General features: G+C 41.5%; 1 protein-coding gene across 1 annotated transcript in view; it reads right to left on the reverse strand.

Annotated features, from left to right (window-relative positions):
* Nucleotides 1-5,764: 5,764 nt before the first annotated feature.
* Nucleotides 5,765-18,125, reverse strand: part of cntnap5a (contactin associated protein family member 5a) — a 70,252-nt gene continuing 57,891 nt past the window's right edge. Inside the window, exons 18-24 of the mRNA XM_031584517.1 lie at nt 17,417-17,656; nt 15,070-15,288; nt 12,911-13,044; nt 10,158-10,242; nt 8,970-9,170; nt 8,386-8,460; nt 5,765-8,000 (exon numbers count right to left, since the gene is read on the reverse strand). Coding sequence (XP_031440377.1) covers nt 7,795-8,000; nt 8,386-8,460; nt 8,970-9,170; nt 10,158-10,242; nt 12,911-13,044; nt 15,070-15,288; nt 17,417-17,656 — 1,160 coding nt within the window. The 3' untranslated portion in view covers nt 5,765-7,794. The remainder of the gene's footprint in view (nt 8,001-8,385; nt 8,461-8,969; nt 9,171-10,157; nt 10,243-12,910; nt 13,045-15,069; nt 15,289-17,416; nt 17,657-18,125) is intronic.

Raw genomic sequence — 18,125 nt, forward strand, 5'->3', positions numbered from 1 at the left:
CTACGCCGTACACATAACAGAGATTAAAATTTACATTTAAACATGTCAGGAAATTGGTAGAAACAGTGTTCTTGATTCTTTTGCGAAGTTTTGATTTATCCGTTGATATTTTTTTTCTTCAAGCCCTTAGTTACTGCTCCTCGCCAGGACTGAACTAAGGCTGTTTGGGCCATGGCCCCAGTCCCGCCTCAGAGATGGAAAACAAAAAAAGTCAGAGGCTTCATCATCAGAAAATAGTGACCACTGGTGTCAATAATGATCGATTAGCCTCACTGACTGTGTTCCTCTCCTTCTTTTTTAACTACCCTCTGACAAGTTTAAGTGAAACTGAAGTGTGAATTACCCTGACAGCTCACATAGAATCCACAATGGTTCTTAACACACACACACACACACACACACACACACACACACACACACACACACACACACACACACACACACACACACACACACACACACACACACACACACACACACACACTACCTTAACCAATTTTCTTGCAGTTCCAACAGTCCCTGGATTTAACTCTGGTTGCAATATTGACTGCTTTCTCTCTAAACAGGTGCTGGCCAAATCCCATATTGATAGTTGTCCCGAATGTGTACAGTGCTATCGAGATGTTGTGCAAATAATCACGCACCTGGTTATCCAACTTCACACTTTCTGGAAAGACATTGACGAGCTGCGTCACGGCACAGGTGAAGTACAGGGCAGTCTGCACAATCCCCTGGATAGCCACCCGGACGTGGCTCCGCAGCTGGGGGCTGGAGAAAGGACTGCCACTCTCCTCCATTCTCCTCATGTGCCTGCAGAGGTACACCAGGGTGCAGCCCCAGGCCCAGGCCATTAACGCAAAACACGCGAACATATAGCACACCTGAACGCCTGAGAAGCCCTTTTGCACGGAGTGCCACACAGTCTCATCCTCAAGACTGACCGTGGTATTGGCAGGAGACGAGGCGTTGGCGTGACTAATGGCCAGAAACCTCGGCGCTGTGAGGAAGAAGACGAAAAACACGAGGTAGATCTTGTCCGCGATCAGGCCGCCGTACGCCACTGCTATGATGTTTCTCTTGACCCAAGTCAAGGCGGTGTTTTGGGAGGACACGATCTTGGTGTAATAGAACGCGCTCAGCCACACATTCGCAGACATGGTCGAGAGCCCAGAATAGAGGATGATTGCCACAATCACGTGCACTACTGGGTGGCCATCCCGTAAGTCGTTGAAGGTATAGCTGAATAGCGATCCTTGCAGGAAGATATTGTGAATCACTGCTGTGCCTATGAGGATGGGCAGGGGTGGCTTGAGGCTCCTCTGTTTATCCAAGAGCATGCAGAAGGCAAAAAACATGTTCATGCAAATGCCAGCTAGTGTTAGCACTGCAATGAAAATATAATAGGCGATTTTTTCAGGTATGATCATATTTGAGAAGAAGCATTTGCTAGGTGTTAGTTGGTAGTGCGTGTTCCTCTCTGTCCCTGAAAATATGGGACACTGTGTTTATACTCCACCAGCATGCGCGCAACAACAGGTTGTCATTTTAGTATTAGTTGGCCTGAGTGACCTTAGGCCTTTGTTGATGTTAATGCAAATGAGAAGCGAGCTTCAGGTCAGGAAGCAAGCAGCAAATGCAACAACATGATCTCAAGTGAGAGATTGTGTGTCTTTAAGGTTTTCTGATATAATGCAGCGTTAGTGTCTGCCATCATGAGGTTTAGACACCCTGCCATAACAGGATGAAACTATAATAAAAAAAACCTGTTCTATTTTCTGATAATACATCTATCTAACAGAGCTAATATCACCTTGAACTGCAAAGTGCACCATAAATGTTTTTGAGAGTTGCTCCGTTGGGCTGTCTGGCACAAAGCCAAAGGTTTTTCCTGACTCATTGTATACAGGCATCAGTATAGAATCCTCTGTTGTTCCAGGTGCTGGTTTGGTAGTTATATTTTAATGCAGTGGACCATGGCAGCAAAGCACATGCAAAAGAAAAAGGAAAACAAAACCAGTGTGGTGCACCTTTATGAATCTGAACAACCTACGGACATGCTTTAAGGGACATTGCAAATTACTATAACTAGTAGTGTCTGGTAACTTAACTCTAAAGTAAACATGTAAAAGAAAGTTTCCATTAATGGTAAAGCATAATTTAAGGTAACAGTTTTATTTGGCAATTGACAATGAAATGTGCAACTATTTTGAACAAACTAACCATTCATCCAACCTGGCACTAACTGTAACCTTAACTCTAACCCTACAGGCTATTTTAAACTTATTTGTATTTCTCAGTGTTGACATAATTTATGTAACATGTTTCAATTTCACTGTATTCATATTCAATTACAACCCTGAAGTTGATTTGTGAACATATATGTCGATTTTTCCTGTAAGTCCTTGTGTTTCTCTACAGGCATCCTGGAATTTTTGTGAAAACCCTCAGAGCTAACAAATACTTTGCATTCTCTGGGCTTGTTTTCAGAACTTGTTTGCACGGTGATCACGGCCGTACTTTAAAATGTCGTAGGCTTTTGATTCCTCTTTCAGGTGCTCTCTGCTCCCCAACACATGCATGAAGCATCAGATGCGTGCATGGAGCTGTGTAGCTTAGCTTACTCACTCTCCGCATGAGAAATATGAAACCCTCAAATCCTCTAAATGAACTGATCCTACTGAAGTTTTAATAACTGTTTTTCTAGAGTGAGTGTTGCCGTGATCCAGTATGTACTCTGTTGCCGTGGTTGCAACGACCTTTGGAGACAAAGATGCCTGCATATGTGTGAGGAACATTAAATATAGCCGCATTTGCTTTGAATTAGAGACGGCTGCTTTTGCTTCAAGAAAAGCTGTCAAAGGCCCTGCAAATCCTGCAACGACCCACTGGCAAAAGAGACTCTTCTTCCTTACCTATGAGTATTCCTGCCATTTTGTGACTATCCGTGTTCCAGTCCATGTTTTAAGAAACAACCACACATCTAAAACATCTTTGGGGCCAACGAATATCAGAGAAAGTTGCTGTCTAAATCAAAAGAGTCAAAATAGTACACCGCACATACAGTCAATAGGCGACATGTGATGTCTTGCTCTGATAGAGCCCATACATACACATAATGTTTTTGTGGACATAAACATTTGCCATAAAGTGTATTGCATTGTAAATATTTTGCACATAATAAACTCAACATTCTTTGGTCATATATTCAGTGTTAAAAAGTCCTGTAACCCTATTAAGTGCATACACTGCATGTAACTCTGAAAATCCAATAATGAGCATGACCACATATAAACGTTTCCGCATCAAGGTAGGCTATTATTCTTGAGGTGAGTCTCTCCTAGTGTTTGAAGTGCCAAATAAATTGTTACTTTAATTTAACTCACACTCCCAAGGTTTGAAGAATCTTCATTTTCATTATCTGAACTGACCATAAGGAATGCAATTTTAAGACAATTTTGAACCTTCATTATTTGTAAAACAGAAAAAAGGCACATTTTTAAACTTTTCAGCTCAGCAGGTTAATTGCTGGATTAATGAAACTGTCTGGGCAAAACAGACAGAAAATCACTCTTTTACACCTTTAGCTTATTTTAAAAGCATCTTACCACCCTTTAAAGTTCTGAAGGGTTTGTCCTTTGCATGTAACAACAAAACGAATAGAGAGAGAAAGAAAACACATCAAACATTCTCACATCAAACTCCACCACAAACACAGAATCTGGGCTAGTTAATCAGCATGTGCACAGTTAATGATATCAGTAGCACTTTGCATGAAGTCGGTATTCATAGTCCTTTATAAGTATATTTAGAAGCATTTATAACATACAGTATGTATATTGCCTTATATACGTATAACATATGCAAAGTGCCTTCAACATTGAACAAAAATGTGGATTTCACCTATAAAACTGAACATTGTGAGAACTTCAATGTCAGTATAAATTGAAGCTAGATAATGCGTTGTAACATGATTAGCTGCTCATTATGTGTGTGTGTGTGTGTGTTTGTGTGTGTGTTTGTGTATGTGGGTGTATGTACTTAAAAATTGCTGCTATGGAGATGATTACTGACTGCGACATAGCTTCATGAATTCAAAATGCCATTTTTACATTGGGTGAGACACTAGCCAGTCTAGACTGCCATCACCATAACAATAGTCTGGTACTTGTGTACAATGCTAGCATTAGCGCATAATGTTCTGGGCATATGTTTCATCCTGAAAGGACAGAGGCAGACTCATTTGGCTGACGGAGGCAGAGAAAGCAGGTAATTTGGGGATTGGGCTCCCCTTACATGCAGCTAGAGGGCTTTGTGATTTAATGCCATATAATGGACTACAAATGTCTGTGTCAAATTTAAGTAGCTGACTAAAAGCAACCCGTTTCTGGAGAGAAACTGTGCTGCTCATTAAGATAACCTCTTCAGCTTGCTGTTAAGGCCTGAGAAAACAACAAAGGCAAACACTCTCAGATCCACTCCTGCAAGGTTGTCCTATCATGAGAACGTCAATACCCAGCCTTTACGGTGTTTATTCTAATTAAAGATATTACAAAAGCGAAGCATGAAAGAGATTATTTAAGATATTTGGAGTTTAGTTTTGATTACAAACAGTGATGCCAATAGGTCCTTAGGCTGGCTCTTCCAAAGGCAATGGCCATTTACAATGTCTGGCGCCAGAGGCAGCATTAGGAAAATAACTCGGAGAACACCATGAAGGCATTCTGTCAAAACCTGTGAAAGACTGAAAAACAAGTGATGCGGTTGAAAGAGGTTGTACATTTAACAGCTCATCAGTCTGACAAGGGCATTTGACAGAGAGGACACATTCGTCAGCATTAATTTATGTATACATTATTAGAATTAAGTTACAAAAACAGGACATCATGATCGTCTGCACCCATTGTCTTTAACTTCTTATATAAATAATGCAGTTGTGAGCCATAGACGTAGATGAACAGAGATAGGCAAAAGGCTTCTCTATTGCTGTTGTGACTGTTAGTCGACAGTGCTTCAGCAGCTGGTGTCAACAGAAGAGACGGCTGTGATGCTGAATGCTTTTCATGTGTCTGTACACCGGCTAGGCAAACCTCCTTCACCATGACAGAGCAAGCCTGATGGAGGTACAAGTTTCAAGCCATCATCGTGTGAATGTATATGATTACCCGTGTCTGAGCTGGAGTAGTCAATGTGATGAAAAGCACATGACTGGTTTGTGTGTCATGTTTCTGTTAGACTGTGAGGGAGAGATCAGGGAAAGCACTGCAGTTTCTCCTTTATTTGCAGGACATCCTGCACTACTTTTTAAAATAGTTTGGACTGGGTTGATTTGCAGTGAGCCTTATTTAGCACTGAAACAGCATAGAAAGGGACCAGACTTCCATGAGAAAATCTTGAAGAACACTGGACAATATACTAAATCTATCAAACATAAACAAAACACTCAATATTTGTATAAAAGACCCTACACTTTGTATGTATTGTATAAAATACACTATCAGGTCGTCCAGCAAAAAAATTAATACATTCATTTTAGTAATAGTATTGTAAGTATTGTAGTATATACAATAACAGCATGATATTAAACTATGTTTTATATATGACCTACCTTACAAGTCGAATGGAATATGCCATTTTAGTATGAAATGTATGTGCAAGCTCTTTACCATAAATTACATTTTTTACAGACCTTTTCCATATAGGAGTTTAAGTAGGGACTCTCTCTCTTTCTCTCAGTCATTCCCATGAAGGTACAGTATGCCGAAGGTATATAAAAAGGTGAGTTTATTAAACATACATATACCTGTACATAATATTTATACAAAACAGCCCCCCCAAAATAACCATAGAAGTAGAAAATAGTCTCAGATTAATATATTTTGTGAAAAGGACACTTCAATTAAAAGGAAAATGATCAATAATTTAGCCAGACTTCTTTGTATGGTTGTTTATATATTGCATTTCCTGTGTTGGTCTAGTGTTGCTAATGTTTCATAGTCAGTCTCTGATTGGTCGGATTGCTGCTCGTGTGGCAATAAAGACTGGCAAAGGAGAGAGGGTGGAGTCCAGCGGGTAGAGGGTACTTCTCATTCTACTGGCATCTCAGGTCAGCTAAAGATCCTTTGAAAGGCCAACACTCGGGTAAATAAAAGCATGATCACCATAGCATAGAAATACACAAGAGTAAAAAGCAAGGGAGAAACATAATCAGGGAATAATATAGGAATCCATTGTTGTCAATAACTACTTTATCACTCCACATTATCTCAAATTCTAGACAGATATTTTCAGATAATAGTCACTGATTCATTGACTATATCTCCCTGAGAATTGACTGACCTAAAACCAGAATTTGTTACATATAGACATGGTTTCTTAAAGCAGCTTTGATTGTTTCCCAAAGTAAATCGACTTCCTATATGACATGTTTGTCACTAAATAAATCAGATGACTTTGAAACAACATAGTATAAATTAAAAAGCAATCAAAATAGCAATTAAACTGACGAACCATCTGAGCCAAATGATGTACAGCAGTCATGATTTTGCACAAGGAGAAGCATTCTGAAATGTTAGCCTTTTCATTTCCTCATTGAATGAAGCCATTATCGGATATTTACTTTCTTCACAATGGCATTTTTGCCCATAAATAACTACCATTCGTACAACTTATTTTAGCATAAAACAGTACCAAATGGAATCAATGTGAAATGATTCATTTTAGACATCTGAAACGGACAGTGGTGGTTTCTCCACACCCTACCTAACATTACACAGTCCACTTGAGCCCCGCAGCCTCACACTGAGGTGACAGAGGCAGACCATAATAATCTCCAGATCACCTAGGAGACAGAAGAGTTTCTGTCACAGTAGATTGTAAAATAAGATGTATTTTTCCTCTCTCCCTCGATGTGACCTCCACAGCGGCACAGAGCTTCTCCATGACTTGACCACATTCAGTACAATCACGAAGAGGGGAGCTTTAGTATCTGAATGCTAAGCTCCCATAGTGCAGAGACCATTCAAACTCGTGCCTGTGGAGGGGGTTGCAGAGGTGAAAGCCACAGCAGGGCTATCTCCCAGAAATAGCTTCCTGGTAGAAAAATGAATTAGCAGGGGAGTAAAACAAAACAAAACAAAACATGACATAAATATCCTCTCATGCACACCATGCATGGCCATGTTTACCAGTATGACCACTCTGCCATGATGCCATAATTTGACAAGATTAGCTATAATTAAAGGTTTGGACACAATCAATTCCCCTCCAATTAGCATCAAGCACATCACTCTATAATATATTGTGACCCTCAGTGAATACTGTGTCACTCTTTCCACTTCCAAAATCTAACTCAGTTTTTTTTTCTCTTCCCTTTTTGAGCACACGTCTTTGTCCTTCCCCCGCCCTTCCCTGGTGACCTACAATGACAAAAAAAGGATGCCGGTTTCCATGGGGTGCTGGAGCTCCCTTCCTAATACTGCCTTAATTCATGACTCAACCAGGGTCCCCTCTCGACCAGTGAGAATCAATTTATCACGAGACGCTACGTCTACTTCCCCTCACTCCTAACACCTCCGTCCCATCTCTCACACTTATCGGGACAACACATCCGAGTCACTGTGCAACTAGTAACTACTACCTACACTGGAAACTGTTTTTATTCCCCCCCCCCCCCCCCACATTTTCAGAAGTCCAACATGGAACAGAAGGCTGTGGACCTCCATCCATGTAGACAGGCAGCTATTACAGGGACAGGGGCGATCCATGGCTAGAAGCTTGTCGGACGGAGGAGTCTTGTCAGATGTAATATTCCCTCAGGCTGTCTCGCATGTGGAGGGTGGAGCTGTGCATGTGGAGCTCGGCGTGGTAGGCCGCCTCCAGCCTGCGCTGGGTCTCCTTCTCTTGGAGGCTGGCCGTGCGCTGGGCCTGCCGGTGCTGGTACAGGAAGCGGGTTATCGCTGCCAGCACGCACAGGCTGCTGAAGACCACCGCCGTCACCACGCCTGAGGGACAAGGCCACAAACCATGAGCAGATGCAGTGAGAACAGAGAGGCTCTATGCAAGCAGCAGAACAGCCTTAAACAACCTGCACTTCTACCTGTAATCCATTCATCCATCCATCTATTCATTTATTCACATAGACCTATTTTCATTTTCTTTTTAAATGTATTCATATGCACACAGTGAAAATGTGAACGTGTAAAAAGGCAAATGTAAAAGGCAAACAGCATGGAAACTGGTGACATAACTACCAAGTCGAACGATCAAATCAATGCATCCTCTGAGTGGAGGAGGAATAAATGAGGAAATAAAAGCCAAGCGTGGCTCGTTTCACAGATCAGTGAGTGCAAGCGCGCAATGAGGTGATGCCAGGTAGTAAAAACCAACCTCCGATTACTGCTGAGTCATGTTGGGTCACGCCACCGTCCTGCTCATTAGCTCTGTCCGGCTCCTCGACATGGTCTGGCAGCAGGGAGGGAGAGAGAGAAAGAGAGAAAGAAAGAAAGAAAGAAAGAGAAGTTGTTATATATTTGGGCTTTATGAGGTGAGAAGCCAGTCGATGTCTCTCTAACCCTGGGTGCTAGCGACACTTAGATGGCTGTGTAGTGTAGCAGACTATAATGGCCGACAACATGCCTTTGTCTTCAATGTTGTATCCTGGGCAGATTTCTTTTTTTTTTTACTTTCCCTTTCCCTATTCATTTCTTTTCTATTATATTCTTTTTTCCCCTTTCAACCAAGGAACTAACCAACCAACCATTCTCAGCCAATCAGTCAATCAATTAATTAACCAATCAATCAATCATTTCTTCTTATGGCATGTCTCATTTAGAGAAATGATTTCATGACAAAATGATTGATGGTGTGCTTTAGAAACCCAGCAGAGCAGCTTTTCGCAGAGATTTTTATCTGTAATCGCCTACGGTTCCCACAGTGCAACAGCCCAGATGTGCCGTGAGTGGGGAACTCACCTGAGAGCGAGTTGGATGTTGACACGGACAGCGCCCCACAGTTGGACTCCACCAGGTTCCCCCGGACGGTCACCAGAGAGCTGGCGGGGTTCAGCAGCGCCACTTTCAGCGGAGCCACGTGGTTGTACTGCACCGATGAGAAGCAGCCCACGAAGCCTCTGGAGCCAGCCGCCCCCACCTTCTCGTCCAGGGCGTCGGTTCCTATGGCCGGGGATAGTTTTTGACATGTCAATCTAACTGCACAAATGCAGTGTTGGGTTCTCAGAGTACCGCAGACAGAGATTCTTAAACAGCTGACAACATCTAACAACATGTTAAAAAAAAGGATATGTCCTATGGCAAATATTCCAGAGTGCTAACTACCAAAATTGAAGACTTTTGTTGTCCTGTTCACATGCAGCTTGTTTGGTTTACTGAAACAAACTGTGGTGCAATTGCTGTTTGAACAGGTCTGAATGCTGCCACCTGAACCCTAGTGTACCGGAAATACGTTGACAGACTCTTCCTAAAAAGGTTGTTCTGGTCTACTAGCTTTACTATGACCATCAAGTTTTCAAAACTGGACTAATCTGTGGAGAGTATCGACTGTATTAGAGACAGTTAAGAATGCTGTCTCTAATGGACTTAATTTGTTTTTAGAAATGAGTGAAACACTAAAACATATAGCAGCAGTCTGGTGTTTTTTTTCTCTAACACACAATACAACAAGAGGCAGAGGGGGGAAAAATATTATGATTAGCATATGATTCCAACTGCAGCTGAAGTGAGCCTCGCAAACAAGCTCTATTGCATCAGAAGTCTTGTTTGTCACATCAATAATTCCTCAGTCCCTAAATTAGATTCAGCCACAGCGAGTTGCTAAATTAAAGATAAAAGTCTCTATGGCAACAACACAAGAGCATACTCAAAATTGATTGCCCCCCCCCCCCCCCCCACACACACACACACACTCTAATCAAAGTGAAGTGCGGAAGAGACGTCACTCTCTGTGAAGCCACTCGACAGCAGGAGACACTGATAGACAAGACAAGTGGCCTTGGTATTGGTGGTGAGAGAAGAGCTGGTATCCTTTAAGAGAACGCGTGAGGCAGACCTATTCCCCACGATGGCGGTGAAATCATCCCTTGCTCTGCTCTTAAAGTGGAACCACGATACCAGATAGGGTCATTATTATGTGATGAGACTTACCAGTGACTTTGCCTAACGTCAGTGATCTCACAGAGTTCAGCTCCATGTCAGACGACAAGGTGTATTTTTTACTCTCCTGGTCCACCTGGCAAGAGGACAAAAAAACAGAAACCCATCATTGATTAAACCATTGATATTTATGTCTTGTCTGTATGATTTCCTGAAAAACGTATCCTTATTGTAGTTTCAAATGACTTTCTATGCGTTTAAAAAAATTCACAGGGCTAGAAATACTACATCTTTTGCTTCTTTTTAAACGAGTAGACACTAAAGTATTTTTTCTACCAAAACAGATGCACACAGGTATTTAAGCACAGACTCACTAGAACAAAAATCTGTGCTTTTCTCCATTATTCATATTCATTTCTGTGAGGGCTGCACAGAAAAGTAAGGGAATCAAAATTATGGCTGATTTCATATTCCACTCAGTGTTCCAAAGTTTGCCAATTAGTGAGAGCTGATTTTGCGGGGAAATTTCACAGCCTCATAGAAGTGGACATAATCTGCAGTAGTGAATTCATGGTGCATTCTTGGAAAACAACAGAAGCAGTAATACTTATACCAGGGACATATTACCCTTAATACGGATTCTAATATTAATACTTAATGTGCTGCGGTAGTTCAAATGGAAAACAGTTTCTATGATATATAAGAAATGCACTCAAGTGGGACTTCCCAAACCTGGCCATTAAAAAACAAAAGATATTCAGCATTAAAAAAAAATCTTTTTTTGAAATAATTATGCCAGGGTTTATTCCTTCCTTCTCTTTGAAACACTGTTGCACAGAAATGTTGGTGAATAGACCACTCAAGGAGTCTTCATGAATAAGTGGATTAACCGCCTGTGCTGTTCTTGAGCTAGCACCATTCCTGTGGTGCGCTACTACACACTTAAATGACACACTTAAATGACGAGATCTCAGATCATAAACTTGTCTCCTTATTCTCTCTGAGCTTGTTTGGCAGAGAGATGCTAGAAACATTCCCCTGTGCCGCCCAGCTTTGCTAAGTGCCCAAAATATGATTAATCATCGGTCCTTATTAATCATTGAATATGAATTCACTGACTATATGATTAGTAGTTGTATTGGCAAATTAGATGCTACTTTAACACTGATTGGCACTGCAGTTCAGGACATAATCAGTTTTGAATTTTGTGTAGTGCCCTCACACATGCGCATGATCTTCTTGCAAGCAGGGGTGAAATTGGGGTTTGTAATGTGTGTGTGTGTCTGTGGGAGGTGTCTCTGTGGTTTCAGACGTGCACATGCATGCGTGCATCAGCAACAGTGTCTTTTTACACACACAAATCACACAAATTCTTACTTTAAAGTATATTTTTTACAATTTTCTAGATGTTAAAAAGTAGCCCCTATGATTGATATAACTTGACAGACTGTACATGAAATATAACAAGGTCTGTGCTGATAACCCTCTGCTCTGAATGGGGCAGAGTGCAAAACTGCAGCTGATGAGAATCAAATCTCTAAGTCTGTAAATCTGTAAGTGTACTCTCCCGTGTATCAGTATCAAGTATACTGTAGTGGTGGTGGTGTTAGGCTACCAATAAAAGAATATTATTATGAAATAAATAATATGAATGGATCAGTACAATAATTACATCGAAAGTGAATTAATTTACATGAATTCATTAACATACACACAGACATTACTTAATGACTCTATAGCTAGGAAATGATGGGACCAATGTCATTTGCATCGCTCTTATATTGTGCTCAACCCACTCTAGCTTGACACTTAACTTAACTTAGCTTAATGTCATTAGCATGCAAAGACTTGAGGCAACCTGTCGCTTACCATCTTGCATTAACGTTAAACTGCATTTATTAAAATCGACACGAATCCTATGTTCTTTAAGTAGAGTATCAGAACCATTAACATCCAGTCATGAAACAAAATGAAGTCTCCGTGTCAGTTTCTGACCTATTTCTCTCCCTACCTTGCTACCCATCTATCCCTCTGCCATCTGCACCGTCTGAATGACAAAAGAGAGGATTGATCTGCAAGTTGTCTTTTGGGAAAATCCATCGACAGTACAAAGGGAAACCTCGTGAAACCTTGGTTGTTTGCAAGTGGCAACATTTTATATATCCTACTCGACAGATACGTAACAGTCACTGCAAATAATCTTATATATCCTCCTCGACAGATACATAACAGTCACTGCAAAAAATCTTCTATAGCCTACTGTACATATACATAACAGTCACTGCAAATAATCTTATATATTCTACTCTACAGATACATAACAGTCATCGAAATAATCTTATATATCCTACTATATACATACTTAACAGTTACTGCAAATAATCTTGGGTTATTAGGACTAATGGAAGGAGTGAAAATGTGTTTTAGTCATTTAGTTTGTTTGAATTGTTAAGACAGAGAAGTGTAAAAATCTACACTGTTGAAGTTGAATCTGGTGAGGTTGAGCGGTTGATGAAATTGAAGACCATATGTGCCATCCAAATTTAACCCCTGCTTGCAAGCTTGTTAGGTTGTTAACAAGCACCTGTGAGGAACAAGCTTTTATAATTCTATGTTGTTATTCATTTGAGACGATTTTCTAAATGTAATTTCCTGTTTTGCGCATATCACACACAAACAAGGAGAAACCGACCACCCTTTTCTTTTCTGTGTGAAATGATGCACAGTACCTTGGATGACCACTGTGTGTGGGTGCCTGAGGACACACATCCATCCATGCCCCCCCCCCCCCTCCAACCACTGACCTGCACATACACATCCTTTGCTTCTCTGTGGATTCGGACCCGGTGGAGCCGCCCGTCTGCCAGGTTGGAGGGGGTGGGGGTGAGCACGTCAGGTTTCCCCTCCTCGTGGAGCTGGTACCAAATCTGTAAACTCCCTGAGGGAACCAACGGTATGGATTAAAAATATACTGTGACCAGGGTGCTGGAAATACTGTAGGTCATGGGGGAGAAGGGTCTGTAAAGGACGGAAGCGTCAGCACAGTGGGTGAGGATAGGAGAGTGGCAAAAGTGCACAGAGAGTGAGACATGGACTCGGACAACTGTGCGCATCGGAGTGATGCATCTGAGGAAAGGGAACCAAGGGAACATGTTCCAATTTTAAATCATAAATCGCCTGAAAGCCTGCAAGAACATTGCTTGTGTTATGCCTGTGTGTCACAATTACACACAGTGCTCACATACAAATCCGGTGATTGTCCCACCTCAGTATAGTGTGTAAGTCCATTACACATATTGCAGCTGTTTTATGAAATAAAAGTTAAAATTCAATGCAAGTTGTTCTATGAAAGAACAACAGTAAAATTTTTGCCCTAAATATGTCGGGGTGCATATTAGATGTTAACACCGCATAGCAAAGAGTCTGCTTCATTTTCAAAGTGTTACCAGTCAGTGGCTTGGGGCTAATGGAGAATGTGTAGATATAACCTCCTCAACCACAACCTCCTCATGTCCAGCATATCCCAAAGTGATTCATAAACTTGTATCCTGTGGTAAGCCTCAAGATCTTTGCTCTCACCCTGACCGTCCCACTCCCACACACTTACACGGATCAGAAAGATTTCCAATTGACATTTGTGAATAAATAACTAAATAAGAACATGACAAAAAAAGAGTAATGTCATCCCTGAGAGAACCCTATTCTGTGTTTAAGGAACCTTGTGACTGTGCGTGTGTGCTGAGGCTTATGGCGGATAACGTGTTCCCTTGCAGATCCCCTCAGTATTGACAGAGCCACACCAATGGGTTTGACACTAAGAGACACAGACTTAGAGACGGAATGAGTGTCATTCGTCTGGTGCGTATGACTTTTTTTTTATTCATGGCAGAGGGATTGTGGGCTCACCAGTGTAAGTGGAAAGGGATTATGAGTGTTCGCTTTTAAGTTATATATGGCACAACCCCCCCCCCCCCCCCCTCATGTCCCTTGACTGTCTGTGAGACCATATTTTATAGATATAACATACCACGGGTTGTATATACAGTATAACAACCAATATGTTTGTAATGTGTGAGATGTATACTGTTTATCCATAACTTCAAAACAAACAATGTGTAGTTAAATTACCCATTATCGTGTTTGTGAAACAAAGCTATAGGTCACAATAAAAAATTAAGCTCTATTATGCTCACCACCTGTATCTGTCATGTTTTTATCATTATTCTACCGTTTTGTTGACATAGTTTCTGAAAGCCACAGATGTACCTGGTAGACATTGAATTTAAAATGAAGGTGTAAACACTATGCTTATTATCCCCATGAGATTGTTTTTATATAATTGCAGTTTGCAGCTGACATGTTCTCAGAAAGCCAGCTAGCAGTGGCGGTAGTGTTGGTGTTGTTTGATAGAATTAATTAAGAAACACTGCTCATGACTTAAGAATGTATTAATCAAGTGCCTTGTGTTAATAATTACCTTGTATGAATCATGTGCTTATGTAAGCAGGAACATGGCTTTTCTGTGTTTCTGTGTGTGTTTAACTTAGATTATTAGGTGCTGACACCACTTAGTCTGCATAAGTGTTAGAGCTATATGCGAGAAGGAATCTTTTGTCCATGTTTGGGTGAGCTCAGAGGTGATAAGAAGGGTCGAACTGTGCTTATTCGACCCTGTGTAAAACCGACATCCTTGCATTACAGAAAATGCGGTTGGGATGACAGAAAAGGACTTTTAGTCGAGCGTAGCTATTCTTGCTGACATTGGAAACATTTATGGCGTCAGAATTAGATAAATCTAACTCTGTGCGATGTTAGTGAAATTGCTTTACTTTCATCCTTGTGCTGTGAGTGAGCCCGATTGAAATTGTTACTGAATAAATATACTGACCTACAACTCAGGAGTCCTGAGATAACTTAAAAGTGAATTTTCACCTAACGGTAATGGTTTCGGTGTGCCTCTTACCATTGCGAGCCAGTATGATGGCCACATACTGCTGGCTGAAGGTGCTGATGGTGAGCAGCATGGCAGGACTCTGTGTGGTGACCAAACTGAAGGCCACGCTCTCCCTGGACTCCGTGGAGGAGGACGAGGAGGCCTGCGAGCTGCTGTCGCGCATCACCAGGAAAGAGTCGCGAAACGCGTAGGTGACCGAGGAGCCTCTCTCGAACGAAACGGATACCTCTGCAACACAAGTACCAGTAGCCTTCAGTGTAGCCTTCAGTACACACATGAATTGCACAAATGTATCCAGTTCCAACTAATTTGGTCCCACATTATACTAAATGTCCTCATAACAGTGAATTTAAGTATACAATAATACAATGTAATTCTCATGTGAATACATATTATTACACATTATCAGGCCTAAATCGGCTTGACACTTGAAGATTAAATCTGCAAAACACTTAAAGTATAGTTTGCTTATCAGTACCTGTGGACACCTTAAAGTGCAGTATGGAGGATTTAGGGTAAACTATTAGCAGAAATGGAATATAGTATTCATAATTAAGTTCATTCATTCGTGTATAACCACATGTAACTATGTATCGTTGCGATTTCATTGAGCCCTGAGCCCTGAGTCTACATATAGGGAGCGGGTCTTCTTCCACGGAGGCTGCCATGTTTCTACAGTGGGCTACAAACCAAAACATTGGCACTGCAGAGCCTTTCACATTTTTTATGGCACCTGATGGCCACCATAGCTTCTCCTACATGCCTGGAAAGGGAGAGGTATTCAGTTGGTCACAATCTACAGCCTCAGCAATAGATGCCACTAAATCCTACATACTGCACCTTTAATATAAAGTGGAGCCAAAGCTTTTAAATGCACTTGAGTGTTATACTGTATGTCCGGGACTTTTCCCAATGGCTCGCATGACTTTCACTGAGTCTGGAGTGCAAAGATGCCTTGAGGGGGAGGGATTGACATGTACTGTACGTGCATACAGTTAAAAACAAGCCCCTTTTGTAGTCACACACTTACATGTGTGAAGAGCTCTTTCGTTACATCATCACAGCCTTTGTCAAAACAGTAACACGTTGGGACTTGAAAATAGCATCCTTTTGTCTGTTGGCATGGCAGCGTGTGCCAAGGAGTGATTGGCAGCAGCTGAGTGGAAAACAGAGCTCTGGGAGCAACGCAGCTCTTGCCCTCTTGCCTTGTCCTCCCACACTTTGATCACCTCCTCAGATGGAGTTCAATTTGCACTTTGAATGCCAGCAATCATCTTGCTTTCACACTTTTCCACTGAAAACCAAAGCTGAGTGAGTGAGCTCCCACAAAAAAAAAAAAAAAAAAATCCAGACGTGTTTGTGGTCCCTCATACAAAGTCTACCTCTCTTTTCTTTTGATTTATTTTCTTTCCATTTTTTTTTTTTGAAGGGAGGAGAACCAAGAGATGCATTATATAATTACTCAACTTTCCAACCCACACAAGGTAGTGTTTAATGTTTGCGTCGATAAGTTTGAGAAAAAAGCCATGACTTTCAGAGAGGTGGCCAACGAGTGAGAACCCTACGCCCACATGTGTGCACACGGTAAAGAGCAGAATATATAAGAATAAATAAGTCATCGACACAGATGAAACAAGGTCAGGTAAGTAAATACTGTATTTTTTTTCCCCCATCCAAAGAAAATGAAAGGCTTCGTGAAGATATGCATGAGGAAAAGAGAACCTTTGTGAGAAACAGCTAAATGAAAATATGCACAGGGAAAAAAAGAAAAGAAAAAGAAAAGTCTGCTGAAGATACACAGCTCAGAGACATCTCAGAGGCTTTTGCAAGCGGCACACTGGGAACATCAAAAGCTATTCACACAGCCCTATAAATTCTATGAGTCAAGCAGCAGCGGCATTTACTCAAGAGTCTCTGGGAGGCTGACATGATATAGGAAATTGTATGCAGCAAAAACACAATTAATTTCCACCTCAAAATAGGAATCAATCTGTTATGTTACAGGCGGGTTTCATCATTTCTGAACATGTGGTGTAATGTGTCTACTGGGAAGCCAGGACTAGAAGGGAGACTAGTCTCATTCATTTTAATGTGGATTTGTTCTCTTACAGTAAGGACTCAGAACTTTGATCCTTTGGTGTAAATGCATTGGTTTAAAATAATGACATAAATACTTTATTGTATTAATCCACTAGACTTAATAACATCAGGCCTTCAGCTCTGGGCTTTGCTTACTAAATTCAAGGCAGAATTAACTCTGTTTACTCAAGAGACTAAAGCTAGATCTATTTTTTGTCCGTGGCACAGTAAGATTTGCATGTATTCCTAAGACTACAATGCCACCAAAAATGCTTACCGTCCTTGCAGGAGGGGCCGGTGTAGGCAGAGTGGGTGCAGTCGCACACGTAGCCGCTGCTCTGCTCGATGCAGCGGCCGCGGTTGTGGCAGAGGCTGGCCGAGTTGCTGCAGTGCCCGGGGCAGCCGGAGCTCACGCCCGGGGTCAGCTTGGCCCTCTCGTCCAGGTCCAGGTGGGCACCATTCACTCGCAGAGCCCTCACGCAGCCCAGGAAGCCCTGCTGTCTGGATGCCGACCCCCCTTAAAGACAGAGGAACATGTAAGTATATTGAAGTATTATGTTCTTTTTTTCTTAATTTGCTGGTTGTTTGGTTGGTTCATTGGTTTGTATATATGTACAAATGCAGTATGTACAGTATGTGTTTGTGTGTGTGTGTGTGTGTGTGTGTGTGTGTGTTTGTGTGTGTGCGTGTGTATGTGTGTGAAGATATGGATGATTACTCTATTTTTTAGCAAATGTTTAGTAAGATGCTTTGGACAAAAGCATCTGTGAAATACCTTAACTCTACCTATATGACTATGTATGTATGTGTGCATGTATGCAGCTATGTATGTATGCACATCTTTACGTGTCTATTTGTGTTCGTCCGTAGCGTTGCCAGTGTGCATCGATAACTGGCAATGACTGATGAGATATCATGTTTGTGTTAACTTGGCTCTTGGCAAGGTAGGGAAGGGCAAACGAGCCATTTAAAAACTTGCCAAGACT

This window comes from Clupea harengus, chromosome 2 (genome assembly GCF_900700415.2).
Source record: "Clupea harengus chromosome 2, Ch_v2.0.2, whole genome shotgun sequence".
Classification (NCBI taxonomy): domain Eukaryota; kingdom Metazoa; phylum Chordata; class Actinopteri; order Clupeiformes; family Clupeidae; genus Clupea; species Clupea harengus.